Source organism: Pogonomyrmex barbatus, unplaced genomic scaffold (assembly GCF_055798465.1).
Source record: "Pogonomyrmex barbatus isolate J1 unplaced genomic scaffold, ASM5579846v1 scaffold24, whole genome shotgun sequence".
Classification (NCBI taxonomy): Eukaryota; Metazoa; Arthropoda; class Insecta; order Hymenoptera; family Formicidae; genus Pogonomyrmex; species Pogonomyrmex barbatus.
In genome coordinates, this window is record NW_028297121.1 from 290,156 (window position 1) to 312,290 (window position 22,135).

The 22,135-nt window shown below is 46.1% G+C and overlaps 1 protein-coding gene across 1 annotated transcript; it reads right to left on the reverse strand.

Moving 5' to 3' along the window:
* Positions 1 to 12,298: 12,298 nt before the first annotated feature.
* Positions 12,299 to 22,100, reverse strand: LOC148936291 (uncharacterized). The gene is given in 1 exon segment (XM_089078604.1): positions 12,299 to 22,100. A coding segment is annotated over 1 exon segment (564 nt). The 3' UTR covers positions 12,299 to 21,536.
* Positions 22,101 to 22,135: the final 35 nt, after the last annotated feature.

A 22,135-nucleotide genomic window follows, 5' to 3' on the forward strand; every position in this document is an offset into this window, starting at 1 on the left:
GTTACTAGTCGCGCTAAAAACGGATACTCTGAATATGAAATATGCGATTAACATTTGGAACGAGGAACAAGCACGAATAAAACTAGCGCGAATCGCGCCTCCGCGTGAATCGACGATGAGCGTCAAGAAGAGAAGACTCATCGGAAAGTTTCACGCGCCTGCGCGAAGGAAAGGAACTTTCCGCGTTATCATGTCGCGGTGCTCGATTACAACGACCTGTGGCAGACCGATGTGATCGAGACGTGTCCATACGCGCGACAAAACAAGAGTTACAACTACGCGATGACGATTATCGACGTGTTGAGCAAGTACGTGTGAACGGTACCGCTGAAAAACAAGAACGGAAGCAAGGTAATCAAGATATTTCATGACGATGCTTGACATCCGCGAAATCTACAAACGGACAAGGGCAAGGAGTTCTACAACGCCGCCGTAAAAGCAGTTACGAACAGGTACGATATGCGTCACTATTCAACGTACTCGGTGATGAAGGCGGCGGTGGGGCGGTTTAATCGCACGCTCAAGAACGACATGTGGAGGCTCTTCACGCTCAACGGATCGTATAAATGGCTCGATGCTCTACCCATTTAATCTCGAAGTGTAACAACTGCGTGCGTCGAACAATCGGAATGCGACCGGCGGACGTAACTCCCGCCGTTGCCAAGAAATTCCTCTCCACGGTATACAATCACTTGAAGATCGCAACCTACGCGAGGTTCAAGATTAATAATCCGGCACGCGTCAGCAAGTTCAAAACGATATTCGAGAAAGGATATATGCCTAACTGGACGACCGAGGTTTTCCGAATCGCCAAGGTTCAATGAATTCCGTAACGTATCTGCTGAAAGACTATCGCGGAGAATCAATGGCCGGAGGATTCTATGAATATGAATTACTGCGAGTTTCCAATCCCGATATCTATCTCATAGAAAAGGTGCTACGTAGAAAGAATGATAGGATTTTCGTCAAATGGTTAGGAATGGACAATATACATAATTCTTGAATACATAAAACGGCTGTATTGTAATATAATGAATAAAAGAGTACAAAGATGTCTTACGTGAAATGATTACTTATACTACAAATATTTATACTACATCGGTATCTAATAACGATATCTTATAATGACCCTATAGTAATGTATCGATGGAGTCGGATATTACGTACCGCTTGTCGTCGTACGGACTTAAGGCTAGCATGATTTTGCATTTAGAGCGATAAAGCGGGATCATATAATCGTAATGAAATTCGTACAAACGTGTCTTGAATATCTCTAGAATGCACATACCGACGTAGATCGATTTGTTGAACTTAACTTCGAATTTGCGCAACTCGACGGCCATGAGATTCTCGTCGAAGACGCTCCTGCTGTGAAAATTCGGTTTCGCGACCAGCGTCTTCGTGTTGTATCTCCCGTCCCAAGCATCATAAGTCTCACGTCTACGTGATTGCGCACGTTCTCTATAGTTTTGCCGAAAACCGCGTTGTTCATCAGCTTGTACAGATTTCTCTCGAACTTGTTACTCGCACGAGTTCTCCGTTCCGCATTAAGCTCGATGTACGTGCGCAGTCAAGAAGACTGTGCGAACTGCAACGTACGACGCACCCTCGTCACGCATAAACCATGTTGCACGTACTGCTAAAGATTGTAATAGTGCGTCACGTAATACGATTTGTCGCAGAGCGTGGCAAGTAGCTTTTCGTTCCGCTGTCCCGGATATTTCTCACGCGTCGGATAGAACGGAAAATCCACCTGAAGGCCATCATGAAGATATCGCGAACACTCGAGATCGACCTCTAGAATACAATCGATATCGGAGTCAAACGACATGGATATAACGTTGACTCTCAATGTCCTCGACCCACCGAAATTCTGTGTACGATAAGGCACATGGCCGTAGAGATTGTTCACGTCGTAATACATGAGATGTGACGACGGTCGAGACGAGTCATACGACGATTCGTATTGGTTGTTAACTCGCGCGTATTTATTCGAGTATTGATTTAAATCGCTGCGTATACCGCTGTGTATACTCTACGAACAACACCATATCGATAAGCAGATCGAATCGAACGTTCGTATATTGCAACATAGCGTATCCCGGTAACGTGAAATAATGCGCGGGATCCAAACCGTAACTTTCCATACAGGTGTCGCGAAAATTTTCAAAAACGTCCGCCAAGAGGAGCACATCCGTTTTCAACTATAGATTGCTACTCGTCGAGAGTCCTCACGCGAAAACGCTCCCATACTCTTCGCGTGCTCGTAATCGCTAGCGCTCACGGTTTCGCCAGTTAAAGAACTGTGAAAGGTTTCGATCGGCGGTAACTCGGTCTTTAATAATTTATCAACGCTGTCGATGTACTCGTACAGAAATACGCCTTTGCGCATAAGCAACTTGAAACCCTCCGCGACGAGACCGGAGAATTCGAATCGCGCGATCCTCAATTTTTCCCGATCTAGATACGAAGCTAATTTCTCGAAACTAGCATTGAGAAACTTAAACGAATCTACGAAACGTAGCTTAACGCAATTCTTCCATTTGCCATACGCCGAATCATTGACGGTTTTCGAAAACGCGATAATTCTCCTTAGTCAGCGGTAACAAGTCGACTCTACCCCGAAAGCGTTCGCTATATCTTTAATAATAAAATGCGCATCGTAACCCGATAAATTGTGAAAGAACATGGGAATAATGAACGCGTTCTGATAGTTCAAATTGCAGCTCGCATGCGCGGGATCTCTGTAATGTCCAGTGAGATGACAATGATCATGCACGCGAACGTCGTGCGGTTCGAATGTCTTCCCGCACACGTGGCAACGAGTTGCCCTTCGAAAAGCGCTCCGCTCGTCCGGCGTGAGCTCCGACATCAGTACGCTCGCAAAGAGAACCCTCCTCACGCGACATGCGAAGGCGCGCAGCTCGTTGACGAACCACGCAGTCATTGTCGCGACGAGATCTGTACGCGGATGCGATTCCGCGTTATGAGCTACGCAGATAATATCCCACGATGAACATCTTGTGATGTTGATAGATGAATCTGTTGTCGAGATTCCCCGCGCACCGTCGATTTCTCTTTTTTAAAACGCACTCCAGATCGGCGTACACGACAAATCGAAGTCTCTCCTTCCTGTCGTGATTACGGAAAGACAACTACTTTTCGTTCTCGCTCGGAAGAATAACGGCGCAGTCGTTCGCTCTTTCGCACTTGACGCTTTGCGCGACCAATTTCTCGTTCGAATAAAAGTAATGCAGACATCTGAAAAAAAGACGATCCATGATTAATAATAAAATTTATCTCGCGATGAGCATAATCTTTCTCTTCCGCTTATCGATCACATATGTGCTTCCTTATGTTTGTTTATTTGAAATCCCCACAATCGAGACAAGTGACAGACTTTATCCACACGACCGATGTTATCGCCGCGCCGACAAATAAAACAAGTTCATGTGCGTAGACCTCTTGTTCTCCGTAAGCAACAAAGGAAAAACCATGATACCATTCCTCTCCTTTTTCTCTCGAATGGCAAACACGTTGACAGACAAATCTGTCAACGTGTTTGCCATTCGAAAGAATAGTTAAGATGCTCGAATCTAGTGTCATAGAAAATTCGATATCGTTGAGATTCAATACCGTCGAATAGTCAGAATATGATGAAGGTTGATCACAACTCTTATTCCTTATCTCCAGTGGAAGTAACATCCAACACCCAGCGTGCATAGTTACACTTGTTCATATTGATCAAATCGAAAATCACATTTAATATCTGAAATAACGCTCAACCGCTGTCGCGTTCCTGAAATTCCTCCAGTGCCGTCAGAATAACGTCCATAACGTCTCTATCGTACCATTATCGTAGATCGGATATACCGAGTCGTCAATTCTTTGTGCAAATGTTCTTAGCGCTCTTGTTGCATTCGCAACGAACTCTCCGTGAAACACGGTGTTAACTTTCAAACACGTGTGTATCTCGAGATTAACGCGCACTCGCTCGAGTATCGTATTTCTCGCATTCTCGAGAAACCGCCGGAGTTCGACGTACTGGATGTTTATTACCGCACCTGTTTTCTACGCGTTCTCGCGAAGACCGTCTCGATATCCACCCACTCGAACCTCTTCGAACCGTCGTATCCTGCACCCGCGTAACCGAAACGTCGACTCAAAGCGATTCTCGCACCCTCCAACTGCGCTATTCGAAAGACCAGAGAATTTATCGTTCCGATAATTATAGGGTCGACTCTATTCTCGCACCTTTCTCGCAAAGTCTCGAGATACTCGACGCACTCCCATTCCCAAATGCGATAGACGCATACCCCGTCGATACCCGCCGCGCGCTCGAGAAGACCGCGACTCTTCTTCATGTTGTCACCCCGAGCGTTCGCCGGGATAACACGACCTCCACACGATGTTACGACCGTCCGTAGGAACAACGAATTTGACGTCTCGAATTTCTATCTTTTTCTCTCTCGCTATTCTCTCGTAGATCACCGCTCTATCACTCAGAGCGAGCAACGTTTCGATCCACAGTTTCTCTCGCGAGGTTTCTATACCGTTTTCTATACCGATTTCTCGTCGCAGATGCGTAGCCACGTTCCAGCGTCCTCTCTCACTGCAATCCACTCCTCGTCGTTACTAGGCGCGATAATCTCGCGACACTCTAAACTATCGTCACTATCGATAACCGACTCGCAACGATCGTCACTATTGAAATCGTGATACGTTACGATACCGATATCGTGATCGAACGCGCGAATAGAAACGAATCGCTACTCTCGCTTGAGGACGAACCGTCGCGACCGCCGCTACGCGCGAATTCTTCCATATATCACGTTCTTAACAATGAAAAAAAAATGCCTTTCGCGACAATAGATATATATAGTGTTGCGGCCGTGCGGTATTCCGTTCGGCGCTGCTAAAAAAATAATCAATATCAATCGATAAGAGTTTGAATAGAGGATCGGCCCTTGGCAACGCGTCGTTCTCCGACTGTTTTACAGATTTGACGGCCAGATTCCGCGGTGGCCGGACGCGTTTCTGTACCGTTGGTTTAATAAAGAGCGAGTTTTTCCTAAAACAGTGTTCTTCCTTTCCGAAAGCGCTCCGCCGAGTATCGCGATCACGGGAAGTAACGCCGCGAACGCGACAATTTTGGGGGCTCGTCCGGGATCGAATTTTTCGATTCGTGTGTGTGTGTGTGTGTGTGTGTGTGTGTGTGTGTGTGTGTGTGTGTGTGTGTGTGTGTGTGTGTGTGTGAGATAATGGCGGAGCGACAAACAGAAGAGACGGGGACTGGACAGGAAGAGGCAAAAGATCGGAGAGTGATCTCTGCGAGAAAAAGGGCCTGTACTCGAGCGGAAGGGCCGGAGGCGTCTCCGAATTTGGAGGAGATTCTTCGCTTAACGCTGGAGGAGCTTCGCTCTCTGAGGGAGGAGCGCGCTCGTCGAGAGACGGAAACATTTTCAATGCCCGGTCCGCAGGAAGAGATTTCGCAATGTCCGATATCAGGCCAGTCATTTCCTTTTTCAAATTTTAGTTCCGACTTGAAACTTAAGCCCGATATTTACGACGGTAGTGTTCCGTTGCGTGAATATTTTACGCAGTTTAATTTAATTGCGCGGGCGAATAATTTGGGAAACGCGGAGAAGGCTGTCGTATTAGCGTCATGTCTCCGAGGAAAAGCGCGTGCGATTTTGGAAGGGGGCACGGATTTTGAGAACTCTCAATTTGAAAATTTGGTCGCGCGTTTAGAGCTACGTTTTGGAGAAAATTTATCTTCGCAAAATTATTATTATTAATTCACGAATCGAAAACAGAGATTCGGAGAAGATTTAGCTGCATTAGGCTCGGATATCGAGCATTTATCTCGATTAGTTTATCCTGAATGTTCTCCCGGAGTTCGTGACAAAATTGCTTGTTCTCAATTTGTAGTTGCATTGTCTGATGTGAATGTTAAACAGACATTGCAGCTAGAAGGGTTAACATCTTTGAGGGCCGCGGTAGAAAGAGCTTTGGCTATTAAAATTATTAGGGAGAATTGTTTAAAAGAGCGGAGAAATTTTAATTTTAAAGAGGTTAAAGATTGCTCGAATTATAAGAGCAATCCTGATTTAAACGGGTTCAAAGTAGAATCTCGTGGAACGAGGGGATTAAATTTTAAGAAAAAGAAGAATTTTAAAATTCAAGAGAAAAAGGAATGTTGCAGTGCGGAAAACAAGGGCACTTCCGTTCCGAGTGTCCATCACTTTCTGTTTCACAGCAGGGAAAATAGGTTTTGTCGAACTTTCAGGGGCGGGCTCGACAAATGGAAGAAATGCCCCGGGTGTTTGTAGGCGTTTTGAGAGAGGGTGTAAAAAATCAGGAAATTTTGTTTTTCAAGGCTCTCTTAATGGGAGAGACTGTTTTTTTAAATTGGATACGGGCTCCGATGTGACCTTGACGAATAGTAAATTTATAGGGAGAAAAGCGTTTTTCAGCTAAGGAAGAAAATTTGAGGTATTCTACGGAGGAAAGAGTCCCGATCAGTTTTAAAATATTTGCTAAGATAAAGTTAGGGAGATTTGATTTAGAGTTACCGATTTTCGTTGCCGATATTGGAGAGGATTGTATTTTGGGCACGGATTTCTTTTCACGAATAAGGATGCAAACTGTAATAGAATCTTTTCTTCGTGGAGGTCATAGGGAAGATTTTTATCGTCGAATTAGGCAAGAGGACGAAGCTGTGCCCGCGGAGTTGGAAGAATTCTTTAATAATAATTCCCGAGAGTTGGAGGAAGATCAGAGAATAGTTTTCGCTACATTGTTGCGAGAATTTCGTGACGTGTTTTCGGAGCAAGCTGTTGCAGGAAAGTGTGAAGTTCTTCAACATAAAATTGAATTAATGGATTCTTGTCCTATCAAACAGGCTCCTAGGAGAATTCTAATTCATATGCGTTCAGAAGTTGAAAAAATTATGGAGGACATGAAAGAACAAGGGGTAATTGAAGAATCTTCAAGCCCTTGGGTTTCTTCAGCAGTTTTGGTAAAGAAGAAAGATGGATCTCTTAGATTTTGCATTGATTTTTGGAAATTGAATGCGGTTACGAAAAAAGATTCTTATCCGCTACCAAGGGTTGACGATCTTCTTGATCAGTTATCGGGAAATGCCTGGTTTTCTACTCTGGATTTGAAGAGTGGTTATTGGCAACTGAAAATTCGTCCCGAAGATAGGGAAAAGACTGCTTTTTCTGTGGGGAATGGACTTTGGCAATTTGTTGCAATGCCTTTTGGTCTGTGTAATGCCCCGGCTACCTTTGAACGTCTTATGGAACAGGTGCTTCGGGGTTTACTTTCGAAAATTTGCCTGGTTTATTTAGATGATGTGATAGTTTTTGGCAAAACCTTTGAGAAAATGAAAGAGAATTTAAGAGAGGTTCTTCTAAGATTTCGTGCTGCGAAACTTAGTGTTAACCCAAAGAAATGTGATTTATTTAGGAGACAAGTAAAATATTTGGGTCATGTTGTTTCTTCTGCCGGGATCGCTACGGATCCTGAGAAGACTGAAGCGGTCACTGAGTGGCCAGTTCCTCAAAATAAGAAACAGGTCCGAAGTTTTCTTGGATTTTGCTCTTATTATCGGAAGTTTGTTAAAGGATTTTCTTCAATTGCGAAGCCTCTGTTTAAGTTAACTGAGAATTTGAATGGACTGAGCAATGTCAAGAAGCATTTTTGAGGTTAAAACAGGCATTAACGTCTGCACCTCTTCTTTCCTTTCCGAAGGGGGAAGGAAAGATGATTTTGGATACGGATGCTTCAGGTTTTGGAATAGGGGCGGTACTTTCACAAGTTCAGGACGGCTATGAGAGGGTCATTGCTTATTATAGTCGGGTTTTGAACAAACCTGAGCGGAATTATTGCACAACAAGAAGAGAGTTATTAGCTTTGGTAGATTCGATGAAACATTTTCATCATTATTTGTACGGAAAGAGTTTCTCTATTCGAACTGATCATGCTTCTTTGAGATGGTTGATGTCCTTCAAAGACTTGGAGGGACAATTGGCTCGCTGGATGGAAAGGTTACAACAATACGATTTTGATGTTGCTCATCGAAAGGGGATTATACACGGTAATGCCGATGGTCTTTCGAGACGCCCTTGTGTAGAAGAAAAATGTAGATTCTGTTCTAAAGTGGAAGTTCAGAGAGGGCTTTTTGAGGATAAAGTAGTTGCTCGTATTGTTTTGCGTGAGGATTCTTCTGAGAATTGGCGAAGGACTCAAATAGAGGATCAGGAACTGGCAATGTTTTTACTTGCCAAAGAAAATGATTTGCGACCTTCTTGGGAGAAAGTTTCTTCGAAAGGATTGTCAGCCAAGATTTATTGGCATCAATGGCATGCCTTGGAAGTCCAAAATGGGATTTTGCATAAGAGATGGGAGGCTCCTAATTTGAAAAACAGTTTTTTTTAGTTGATGGTCCCGCGAAGCAAAGTGAAGCAGATTTTAGAAGAAGCTCATGATACTCCTTCTGGAGGGCATTTCGGGATCAATAAAACGCTGGAAAAGATCCGGAAACGTTTTTATTGGGCAACCTGTAAGAAGGATGTTGAGGAATGGTGCAGAACCTGTAAGATTTGTATTGCGAAGAGGGGTACTGCAGATAAGGGGAAATCTCCTTTGCTCTTTCGAGATCTTTAATTCGGGAGCTCCTTTTGAGAGAATTCAGATGGATATTTTAGGCCCGTTACCTGTTTCTTCTTCAGGCAATAAGTATCTCCTAATTGTTGTTGATTGTTTTACTAATGAGTAGAGGCTTTTCCTTTGAAAAATATGAGAGCTACTACGGTAGCAGAAATTTTTGTTAATCAGGTTGTTTCTAGATATGGGGTCCCGTTGGAACTTCATACTGATCAGGGAAGGAATTTTGAATCACAGCTCTTTCAAGAATTGATGAGAATTTTGGGAATTAGGAAAACGAGAACGACCGCTCTTCATCCTCAGTCTGATGGTCAAGTTGAAAGATAACATCAGACAATTTTACAGTATTTGTCAAAGTTTATTGAAGAGAATCAAAAGGATTGGGATCGTTGGATTCCCATGTTTCTTCTTGCCTATAGGACCTCTAAACATGAGGCTACAGGCGTAACTCCTTCAGAATTGTGGAAGAGACTTTTGCGGAAGAGATCTTACCGATCTTACCTTGCCGATGGATTTGCTAAGAGGTACTCCTCCCAGTTATGGTTTTTCCGAGTCAGCGGAGGAGTACGTTCGAAATTTGCGGCAGAAGCTGGATGAAATTCATCAGAGAGTAAGAGAGAGATTAGAATCAAGGTCTTTGAAGATCAAATGCCGCTATGATCGAAAGGCTAGGCATCCCGTTTTTGAGGAAGGACAGAAGATTTGGTTATTTAATCCTCATCGTAAGAAGGATAGGTCTCCTAAACTACAGAACGATTGGGAAGGGCCTTTTGAGATAATTAAGAAAATTAGTGATATAGTTTTCTATATTTCTCGTTCAGGTGATCGGAAAAGCAAGGTTGTGCATGCCGACAGGTTAGCTCCGTAGAGAAAGGGAAGAATTTTAAGAAGAGGTTTTCGGGGCCCGGTTTTCCAATTTCGACATTACTTTTATTTCTTGTTAATTGTTTTGAGTTACTGTGTTCTGTTTTATCTTTCTTTAAGCTTCCTTCCGCCGTGAGAAGCGTCGTGGGGAGATCCTCGAGCCTGAGCACCAAGCAAGATCTTCAAGCTCGTGCTTCAAACTGAAAAGAAGTCTGCCTCGCCCCCGGTTTTCCGAGTCGTGGTTTTTCCGGGGGACGATGGGCGAATGCCGAGGCAGGGACTTAGTGTGTCTTTTACAAAGACGTAAGGGTCCACGATGATTACCCTCACTTTGTCCGAAAAATGGAAGAGAGAAGTGCGCAAAGCTCAAGACGAAGAGTCAAGAGTGAAACGAGCGAAAATTTCAAGAACAAGATTCTTCTGAAGAGTAGAGAAGACTGGGATTGGAAGTAGCGGCGCCCGGTAACCTGAGGCAGCAGCCCAGGGTAGGGCAGGAAGTCTCCAGGAGCCCAGAAGTCTTTTCCAAGAGAAAGTTCTTGAAAGAGGAAGAATTGTCGGGACGACAATTTTATGAAGAGGGGGGCAGTGTTGCGGCCGTGCGGTATTCCGTTCGGCGCTGCTAAAAAAATAATCAATATCAATCGATAAGAGTTGAATAGAGGATCGGCCCTTGGCAACGCGTCGTTCTCCGACTGTTTTACAGATTTGACGGCCAGATTCCGCGGTGGTCGGACGCGTTTCTGTACCGTTGGTTTAATAAAGAGCGAGTTTTTCCTAACACAATGTTCTTCCTTTCCGAAAGCGCTCCGCCGAGTATCGCGATCACGGGAAGTAACGCCGCGAACGCGACAATATGCTCCGAGGCAGCGAAGAAAATATGTGCCAAATCGCAGCATCCTCTCGCCACGGAACGCGCTAGCCCCGTAGAAGACACCGAGAGACAGGACGCGCCCTAACTGCGGCATCCTAAAAAAACAGGACGCGTGACATCCTCTCTCCAGACCCCGTAGTTGACGCGAGCGCGTCAGCGAGTAACGCGCTAGCGAATAACGCGCCAGCGAAAAAAAAAACCACCTCAAAAAACAATGCCCCCGATCGCCAGGCCCCCTCTCGACGGGGGAGGGGAAACCACCCCGACCATCAAAAGGGGGAAACCATTCCTACCGACCGAGGAGAAAAAATTACTCCGACAACCGCCAGGGGTATCCACCTCCGCGGACGCGAACCCCCTGGGGATTCTAGGACGCCTCCTCACTCCTACCTCCTTTCCCCTTGAGATTTGGAGCTTCCCTTATTTTGCCTTATAATAAAAGAAAAAATACGCGAATGTAAATATATATATTGTAACGGAGCGCATCCTTCCGCTCCGTTCCTCCTCCGGATTTCCCCCGACCGACCATCCGTCGGGGACCGCCGAACATCAGGCGGAGTGCGGCAGTGGCCGCAAAGAGGCAGCAATGCCTCCTTTTTAATTCTTGTACACGCGAACTCCGAAAGCGTCGGAGAATACCACGAAAACACGTATGTTTTCGTGGTATTTCCCCGCACCGCGCCAAGCGTCGCGTCAACAAGCGCGAACGCACCCCGCACCGCGCTACGCACCGTACCACCGAGCGCGAAAGCGTCCCGCGCCGCACCGACGCCGCGCCACGCAACCGAGCGAGCGTCCCGCACCGCGCCACGACCGCGTCCACAAGCGCGCAACCACCCCGCACCGCGCCGTTACCTTCCCACCGAATTCCTTCCCTACCCAAAAAACCAATCATCCCCCCGATCCTTTTTTTCCGCTCCTGGGGAGAGGGATGCTAACCCCGAGATCGACCAATCCGATCGATCCGACCGAAAATACCGAGGTCGATCTCGGATATAAAAAGGCATCGCTCTCCACAGGAAATCACTCTCCGTTTACTCCTGTTCCTAGCTCGTTTCCGAGAGCTCGCCTCGAGGAAACGATCTTCCGAAACCGGCAGCAAGCCTGAGATTTGTTGGGGTTCTCCCCAACGCGCCAAGTTCGCTTGGCCTGGCCGAAAGCCGTCTCCGCAGCTCGCACGGCAAACCGAGAGTTGCTGGGGTCTCCCCAGCGCGTCGAGTTCGCTCGACCCGACTCTGCCGTTCCGAGATTTCACCGCCGAGTACCGGGGTTCTCCCCGATACTACCTCTCCGAGCACCAGGATACTCCCTGGTCGGCCGAGTACACTCGGCACCGCCACCTTCTTCTCCGCACACAGCTGGGGCTCTCCCCGGCTGGCCGAGTTCACTCGGCGTTCACGCAAACAGACGAGGGGCACACCCCCCGTCAGCCGAACACTCTCGGCAGGGAACGGGCACACCCGTTCTCAACGATCCGCCGACCTCGCGAAATATCCACCCTCGCGACAATACCCGCGACACGCGTGCATGTTTAAATCCTCGCCGATTTAAAGGCCCGCGACGAACACGTGCGACACCGCCGCCGCCGCGCGTGCCCCGCGCCACCGAACTGCGCACCGCGATCAGTATCGCGCCGACCGTCCGAGCGATTTCTTATTTTGTACTCACGCATTATCCGCGCGCCGATCGCCGCCTCGCCCGTCTATGGCCACGAACATTAAACGCGACGATTCGGTGCATTCCATCGCACCACTCTTAATCGAATAAACATGGTTATTTATTATCATTCTCGCTTAACAATTTAATCACGCCTTTCTGTCTCCAACGTCCTCGCTTCTCCTCCTGGTAACCGACTGACCGCTCTCCGCGCGGAAAAGCGAGACCGTTTTAATATATATATATATATATGTGTGTGTGTGTGTGTGTGTGTGTGTGTGTGTGTGTGTGTGTGTGTGTGTGTGTGTGTGTGTGTGTACATCTACAAAGAGTCACGTCTACATTAATAAGAAGGGAGGGTGTGCGTCACGGCGGGGCCCGACCACGAACCAGTTGTAAAAACTATATATATATATATATATATATATATATATATATATATATATATATATACGTATATTATAATATACATATATACATGTATTCTTTCGAATCCCCACGACCGGTACTCCAGAGAGATGATAGGCTTATTGGAATCCCGAGCAGGATCGTTAGGTATAGGGTTTGCATCAAATCACTTTCACTTTTTCTTCGTTAATGGATTTATTTTAATAACTGCACAATTGTTTAACATTACACTTGATTGTCGACATATAATATTTTATAACACATTTTTAAATGTCGTCAGACGACTCGGCGCGGTATGATACTCGAGATTCTTATCGCGGCTCGCGTAAAACTTAGCGAACGGATCTTACTAATATCGTGCGCGATTCCGAATGACTTATAATTTTGACTCCGCGTTTCCATCTTCTGATAACCAATTATATAGTAATAATCGATGCCTGATCAGCATTCTAATCGGATTCATCGATTGATTGCGCAGTATTGGTAAATTAATTGCGCACGGGTCGATCAGTAAATTAAGGAATTTGTTGAGCGACTTTTTCGCAATCGTTTTATACGATGCGTTCCTACGGTCTTTTGAAAGACTGATCGCAGCTTTTTCGATCTTGCACTTTCATAGGCATTTGAAAGAAGGCGTTCCTTTTCGTAAGTTGCTTATTGCCATGCGAAATATATCTAGTTGTAGTTCTATAGCTACAACAATAGCGATGGAACCTTCTCTCAAAATTGGTTTTTTTCAGTAAAAAAAATAGAAAATTAAAAAAGAATAGAGAATAGAAAATAAAAAAATTTTATCGTAATCGCGGTTGAAATTTCCGGTTCGCATGTACGTAGAGTTTCGTCACGGCGACAGACGCGTCTCTTCCTTTGTTTTTCGATAACGCGAATAAAGCGTGAAAGGAATGAAAAGATCGAGCTATCTTAGTCGCGATCAGATTTCCGGCAAATCGTTAGAAATAGAAGCACGCGATCAAATAAAAGCTAAAAAATAAAACTTCTGAAGATGAGATTTTCTAAAAAAACGCGAGATCAATGAAAAAACTAGAGCGAGATAATTTGTTTCGATAATAGTACTTTCGCTCGATAGTAGTACGCACGGGCGTCTCTCTCTTATCGCGGTTTCCCGGACTCCACTTCTCACGACGCATACTAATGGCGACATCGATCGAGCGACTCGCACATTTTTTTTTTCGGGTTGATCGACGACACGCAGTGTCGATTTTATTTTCATTTCGCGTGATGACGCTCGCGCATGGAATTACCGTAGTCGCGTGCGCGATAGCCGTTATTGCGGCGATTCGCGAGTCCGTCGCGAGGAGGCGATTTGGTTTTTGCGAACGTACGGATACTTGGACAGCGACAACGTGCAAACGACGCAAATGTGCAACGTGCAAATCTGATAATGCAACCTCAGCGCTGAGACATACGATCGCGCTTTTTCAGAAGTATTACCGTATATCTGGTAATGAGGTTCTTAACGACGCTATGTTGAAACAGATATGTAAACCGCGATGTGGCGCCAGAGATATACAAAATTCCGCCTTGGACAAGCTCCCGAGCAAGTGGGCGAAGACATGCCTCACTTGGAACTTTTACCTGATGAGCGAGAGCGTCCTACGAGTCACTGAGATCGCGTTCGAAATCTCGGTATGGGCGACGAATTCATCGTTGACGTTTGATCGCGATTCGACGAATCCCGATATCGTGCTATCGTTTCAGGAAGGCTTTCACACGTTCGTAGATTCTCGACATCGTGGTAGCTGAATATGTCAGTCGTTGTTGGACCCGGTAACGTGCTAGCTCAACGTTTTCTTCCCGTCGGGATCATCCGAAGTGTCAGAGGTAGTGTAGATAACTCGGAGAAATGGCACATCGAGTTGACCGCTAATCCTATCAACACGCTTCATCTTCTGTATACGTTGGCGCACGAAATCGATCTTTAGGATTATACCACAATCTTCAGAAGGATTTGATAATGTCGCCTTCGTTCCCTCTAAAATCTTTCCCGTGCGTTTGAGCGAGGCGGATTTTTTCACCATTCAGAATTTATACGATTTAAAGAACAAGAGTGAAGTCTCGAGATCAGTACCAGCGATGACGATCGTAGCGACGACCACGATCGCAACGCGCGATACAGACGGCTTGACGTGGATCGTGCGCATTGTGACGCGTCGAGGCGGTGGTGTTAGAAATAGAATGTACGAGGCGTATCGACGCCACTTATGATCGGCATAAATGGAAAATCTTATAACAGGTCGTTGTTACTGACAGACTATCTGCGTTTCCTTCCTAACAATTTTACGCGTTTGGCGGGCGCGTATCGACGACTCTCGGGCCAATTCGTGTTATTCGATACGATTTACATGATCAAATATTCGAGTTTCGAGTTTTCAAGTTCGCGATTTACAAAGATGAGATAGTGGCCGAGATTGACGACTGCTCGATGATAGCCAACAGACATAATTCGTTGCACACGATATTTCCACGATCACGTCGTGTTTCGCGATGGCGTCGCCGAGAATCTCCTCCAACCACTTCTTCTTTTCTAAACCTTTGTACGTACATTCGACGTACACTCGTTTAGGCGCGTCTTGTGATCGGTTGCACACGTCGCTCGAATCACGGGTTTCGAGAATCTGTAGGCGACGTCGCCATCACTCCACTGCAGGTCGTGTTGGTTGGCAATTACCCAGCATGCTTTGGATTCCTTCGCCTTCGTGAGAAAATTCTAGGGTATCGCTTCTCGAAACACTCAATGGGTTAGCTTCTTCCCATCTCAATATCGCCACCTCTTTAACCCCGTGAATTTCTCTCAAACGATAAAATCTTGCAGATCAACGAAGACCGGTACGTTCGACATCGTCGCGAAACGAGGGACGACTCGTATTCGATACCTTCACGCTCCGTTCTTCTTCTTTATACGTTTCATTATTATTGAGAAGGAAATCGATACCGCTATAAGAAAAATATAAGAAAATACTATAAGAAAATATGCGGTTTCCTGTTTACGTTTACGCACGACGTCAGCGGGTTGTACTCTATCACTCTATCGTGAATGATGAGACAATAGACCGTGGTGTTAGCCGGAACGTTCTCCTTGTATTTGAATTCTACGCGAACATCGACGGTGGCGCTCTTGATTGATTCGTTTTGGCGAGAGCAATCGATGACCATAAGCGGACTGATTGCAGAAATTTGGTGATAATCAGGAACGGTTCGCAAGTTTCGCACCCATAATACATCTTTCGAAATTTTAGGTACATATTGTACAGCACAGCGAACTTATGTTATGCTCGAAATCTAGGTTCATATCGTCGTCGAGGGATAAAACTCGGAATTCAAATAGAGTTTCATTGGTCAGCTTGCAATCATCGAATTTGGAAGCGTCTTCCATCGGTACGTTTTTTCTTCCAGTCTGTAGCGCGAAGATCACGGTTTCGCAGTTTCTCCAACTGCTCTCGCAGCTTTTACCGCCCACGAATGCTTGGTCATACTTTACAGTAGGGGAAATTCGTACAGATCTCACGAACGGAAGCCCATGCTCAGATATCGTTCGCTCTCTAACGTTCGCAGAAGCAACAGTTTGTTGACGTCGTTCAGTATCACGTGCGGCAGTCGCCATTGTCACATCCTCATTATCCTCAACAGCGTGATCTTTATTTCTGATCCGCATGCGCCACGACGCAATTGTTATCGTTGCGAGTGCGTATCACTATGAGTTCATGTTATATTGTTTATCACTATGCGCTTGTAACCCTCGCAGAAACCGAAAAGTACATTGTGAGGCATGCAAAAGTTGAAATCGTCGAACACTATAGGCGGGAGTTCCCATTCAGAGTTCTGTAAAACTCTATCTCTCTCGTAGTTCAACGATACGTAGTTCTTTATCAAGGTTGTTATTCCGATGTTTCTGCTCTTATCGATCTCCACTCGTATCAAATCTCATCGAACATAAATGCGACGCAGTTGTTGATTAGCTTTGCGACGATTTTTGTATCTTTCTTTGTCGTACCTTCCTTCGCATCCTCTCTCGTCACGAATTTTCCCTCGACGTACAGAAAACTTTCGGACAGCAACATGTACAGATCCTGCTGCTGTATAAATATTCGTATTTCGTCGCTATATCCGAACGTGGTTTTAGCATACGGATTGTAAGTATGAGTCTCTATCCTCACGACACGATTGTCAAAGATCAATGCATCTCCGATATTTAAAATGTCGCTTGGTTTTTCACGACGAAACTTAAGAACGCGACGTTCGCAGTTCAACTCGTTCGCCTTTCCCTCGCACACCTTCCTCGTCGCGTCGTTCCGCGGTAGGATCGCGGACATAGCGTTTGCGTCTCCTTTCGCGTATGACTCGTTCAGGACGAACATTTTTTGCTCGCGCGCATCTCTCTACTGCCTTCGTCGCACGTGGAGTCGCACGTGGAGTCGCACCGTTATCTCCTCCCCGCGAAAGTCGATCAGTCTTCCGTCTTGACGTCCACGCGTGATATCAGTGACGTTCTATGCGATGATAGGGAAATAAATGAGTGATGTCAAGGCGTTCGACAGTTTCTATCCCGTTCGGAGAGAACTCATATATCGTGTGAATCGGTTCGTCGTTGCTGTACGCACCCGCGGTGATATTACTTCACTCGAATGATGATTACACTCATAATGTTCACGGGTCCGTCGGACGTGTGCCATTTGTTCGGCCGTAACACGCGCGACGACGAGAATCCCAGGAGCGAATCGATGTTGTTCGGTTTCGCGAAATTGACTCGATATGCACCTGATCTCGCTTCTCATGATGTTTTCTTTGACGCGAATGATCAGATGTCATGTAACCTTCTCGCCCTCGTCGCTCTCGTCATAAACAACGTTGTCGCTCTCGTCATCGTCGCTCGTCGATCTCTCCCCCTTGCTGTCGATCATTCGCCTCTGATCGCGGCGTTCAGATATTTGTCTATCGCACTCAATTCGTACGAATCCTCGGGAATCGCGATCGTTATGTCGTCAACGTCGTAGTAGAATTTATTATTCGTGGAATCGATGTTCGAATCGTGTTATACGATTCAAAATTCGTGAGACATAACGCGTAACCACTCAGATCTAAGGTGCGAAAGTAGCACGCCATGAGGACACTACTCTTTCCGTGAACGAGAGGTTCAGCGACATCACGACCAAACCCCGAAAGAAATCGCAGGCACAACTGACCGCAGATGCTCTGATCATATGTTTAATACGAACCGCGATTGTACGTTATATTTATGTCGCTGCCGAGATACCTCTCGAACTCCTTCGGCGGTCGAAGATTGGCGAAATCATCAAAATAAACCGCGTCGTTACCTCTCTTCGCGTAGGCGATCCAATGAGTACCGAACCCGTCGAGTCGTCGAGATTCATGATGCCGCTCTCGTTGTGTCGCGCTTTCGACGGTAATGCATTACGCATAAACACTTCACTGAAGAAAGGTATTCATAGACGACGCGTCGAGCAGCTTAGCTGCTCGTTCGTCGTGAAGCCGAAGAGCGGTAATTCGAGCGATCTTAAGCGTTTCTTTCCACGATTTTTTCTTTTTCTCGTTCTTCTAGTCACACCGCTGCCACGTTTATAAGGCGCTAGGTGCAATCCGTGACCCTCCATCGTCCGATTGTAATGTTGCAACTCCTCCAGTTGACGCCCAGTGACTTTTCAGGCATTCACCGCCGCCGCGCCACCGATCAAAGAACCGAGCGCGCCTAGTATCGAAAAAATGAGCAACAAGTCTCCGCGTTTCGTCGTCAGAAGTATTTTTCTCGTCGTCTTCCTCTTCTTCTTTCTTAAACTTATGTCCAGCTTTGTTTTTATTTTCATAGCCGTCCATAGCTGTCGCGGCGGCCCTCTCGCCGAAGGTGGAATCTCCGGCCGTTGTATGTTCGCGTGCCTTCTCGGCGAAAAACTCGATCGGCAGCGTGACGATCGGCGAGTTCCTTGTTTCGCAAGTAGGCGATGTCATGCTTGCGGCACTCCACGGTTTGACACCTCGATCGCCGCGCGAGACCAATTGCTTCACGAGACGGGTGTCGGGTCCGCAAAATTGATACCCGGGAATATGCAGTTTGAAAGGAAGCGCGTTTATCGCATCGAGTAATCCCGCGCCGCTGAGCATTCGTTACAGTTCTTTATGAGAGGCGTTGGACCATCTATGTTCATTGCCACGGACGATTGTAATGCTCCAGATACACGCGACAATGTTGCATCTCGAGGTCCGTTCTCAGATGATTGGATAGTCTGTTTCCACAGTAACTCCGTATCTGTCAAAATCGCGCACGAGACGATCTTCGAGATAAGTTGCAATTGTTCGGCGGATAGGTTGGATATCGCGGAATATCGAGGAATATCGCGTCCGTCAATAGGGAAAACATATCGATCACTGCGCGATCGAATCGTTATCGAGTATAAATAGAGCGACTATTGATCGCGTATCTTCAAAGCGAGCGCACGCGCGTAAATGCAATTCGTTAGACGGTCGCCGGCTATAGGACTGTCCAATCTTGACCGTAAGGCTCGACAAATTTCGAGCGACGCGATCGAGAAGTCGCGCAGACACTCCTCTACTACCGAACACGATACGTTGCATCCTTTGCGACTCCTCCAATTGCGGTAAAAACGTGTTGATAAGCATGCTCGAAAGCCCGCACGGCATGCGCTTCGAGAATGTGTACGTCTACTCGAAAGCCCTGCAACAACCGAATCGATACCTGACGGAGTTGTTTGAGTCATTGGACGAATTCGATTATCACGCGTTCTCGAACGACAGCGATGTCGTGCTTCCCGATTCAATACTCGTGTTCGACGTGGCCTGAGACAAGCAGGAAGTATTTCGCCATGGATTGACATTCGAACATCGATTGTTTCTATCCCTGTCAGATGTACGCTAAAATTCCAAAACATCTGATACGCAACAATGCGAATCTCTTGGTTCTGTTTAGACAGGATAGCACATTCACAACGAGTACGTGAACACGGATATGTCGTAGGACTTTTGCGCCTTGTTTCGCGCGTGTTGGAAACGCAAGTACGGTTTCGTAGTTATCAATAAAGACAGCGCGTTAAGAAACGGTAGATACAGACGAGGATTTAATGATTTCGCCGTGGTATAGAGCAATCAGTTGTGCGACGATGGACGTCGACGCTACGGTGAGTATAGACGTCGACGGGAAAAAAACAGTGCGAGAGATCGCGAAGACTCAGGACTCTATACGTAAAAAGTACAGAACGTTACAGAAAGACCAGTGAGATAGAGGAAGAAATCGCGCTGGAGAAGCGACTCAAATCGATCGTTCAGTTGAAATCGCCGAGAACGAATCGCCGATAACATCGCGCGAGACAACGTGTCGACCGAGGGAATCGACCCGATCGCATCCATCGGCGCTAAGAGGAAATGCGAGACCGACGACGTGCTGTCGTCATCGACGAAGAAACGTTTCTCGACAAGATCGCCCTCGATCACGACGGCTAGTCCCTCGACTAGGAGCGAGTCGGAGGAATCGATATTGAACACGCAATAAGGACCGTTAGGTCGCAGGTATGGGCGCGCTTCTAAGCAGAGACAGATAGAGTGAAATTGACCACGTTTACGGGGTGTACTTCGACGAGAGCGGCGCGATGCTTGGCGACAAGCAATTCGACGTGGTTGACAACAGCGTGATCGTAGGCGATGTGCGATATTCGGATACTCCGGGCTTATACGAGATCTTCAAGAGACTTCCCGACGACGTCGTGTACACGGAGAGCGACAAGCAAACGTATAACAAACGTATAGCAAACAAGAACATATTATTGATTACGAATGCCTATCGACGTGATCACAACGCGTTTATGCCCGTTCTAGGGAACATAGGCTTCAAGTACAAACACATCATTGCGCCGCTTTTGCTCGATAAAGACAAAATTGGCGTTGATCCTAGAAAGGCAATGATAAGAAGAATCGACGTTATCCCATCTGCTATGCGGGCGACAAATAAGAAGGGAGGGTGTGCGTCACGGCGGGGCCCGACCACGAACCAGTCGTGAAAACTCGATTTGAGTCGCTTCTCCAGCGCGATTTCTTCCTCTATCTCACTGGTCTTTCTGTAACGTTCTGTACTTTTTACGTAATTATTTTGCGAAAAAATACCACCTCAGCCAGGAATCGAACCTGGATCTCCTGCTTACCGGGCAGGCATCTTATCCTTTCGACTACCGAGGCATGTGATGATATTTATCGCAAATAACGTGTTTAGAATAACACGTCAACAATACAATATACAACGAATGTTCGAGAGACGGGATGAACTGCGAGCGAGAGTGGACGAGTCGAAGCGCTCGGCGACGCTCAAGAGAAACGAACAAGAAATCTAGAGAAATCCCTGCGAAACGAGCTTAACGAATCGTCGACGAGCCGCGAGAGGATCTCGAGGGACGTGGAGAATCTCGCGCATAGCATGATTGATCTGACAAGAATCGCGGAAGAACTGATGGACAAAAGTAGGTATACTACATCGATTCTAACTCAGGAGCTCCGAGGGGATGGGGGTGTGCGGGGAGGAACGGAGGGCGCAGGGGAGAGGGGAGAGGGAAGTTAGGGCGGCGGTCCTTTGAACTGTGAGAGGATAAGATACTAGGATTCGGTAAAGAAGTAGATAAACAAGTGGATAATAAAAGTTATGAACAAATAGAAAATCTCGAAGGATATGACGTCACGGAGAGGGGTAGCAAGATGAAGGCGATATAAATAAATAGATAAATAAATAGATAAACAAAAAAAAGATAAACAAGCAGATAAATAACGAAGATGATATAAAACAATTGGACAGGGCGCATGGACATGACGTCACAAGGAGGGCCGGGCCCGCCGCCGCCGCCGCCTGCCATGTTCTCATCTTCTCTTTTTCTTTACCAACTATCTCTCTCTCCCATTGCGGCTCTCTATTGTATATCTACTTTTATTTTTATGGTGGGAGGAAAGGAAAAAAAATACATGTTTTTTTGTATATATGTTTATATTTTTAAACAAATTAAATACATTTTTCATTTAAGCATGAAACTTTTTTTATTCACATTTTTTTTCTTACACTAAAAACTAAAGCTAACAGCTCGCAATCGACGAGTTGACGTCTATCGAAGATATCGCAATCGCGTATCGCGTTCGGTATTTCCTCCGGGATCTGTTACAACTGTTGTGTCTGTTACAACAGACGCGATGTTGTGGAGAATCGCATATACTTGGCATCGATCGTATCGACGAATCTGACGAGTCGATCGGACGTCACATCGATACATTCGTCCAGATCAAACATTCGACGTAACGATTCGATCATCGTTATGCGTATGTTCAAAGATTCAAGACGTATGAGTGTAACGTCGTTCATCAGGCAAATTCTGACGGTTAACGGTCCGACACTTATAAAATTGTCTTTGTAATCGTTTCGTAGCAATTTATAGATATTGCATCGCTGTTCGTAGAGTCCCTTCCACGTTTCGAGAGACAGTATCAGTTCCTGTCCTCGATGATCTCCGAGAGCGATCTCCATGTAGCTCGATGGACCAACGTTGATTCCAATTTCCAAAAATTTGTAACCCGTAGCCGTCAGAGTGTAACGTCTGCTTAGTAAGCGCATCGCGCGACGCTCTACCGAAATGCTGTGGAAATTAA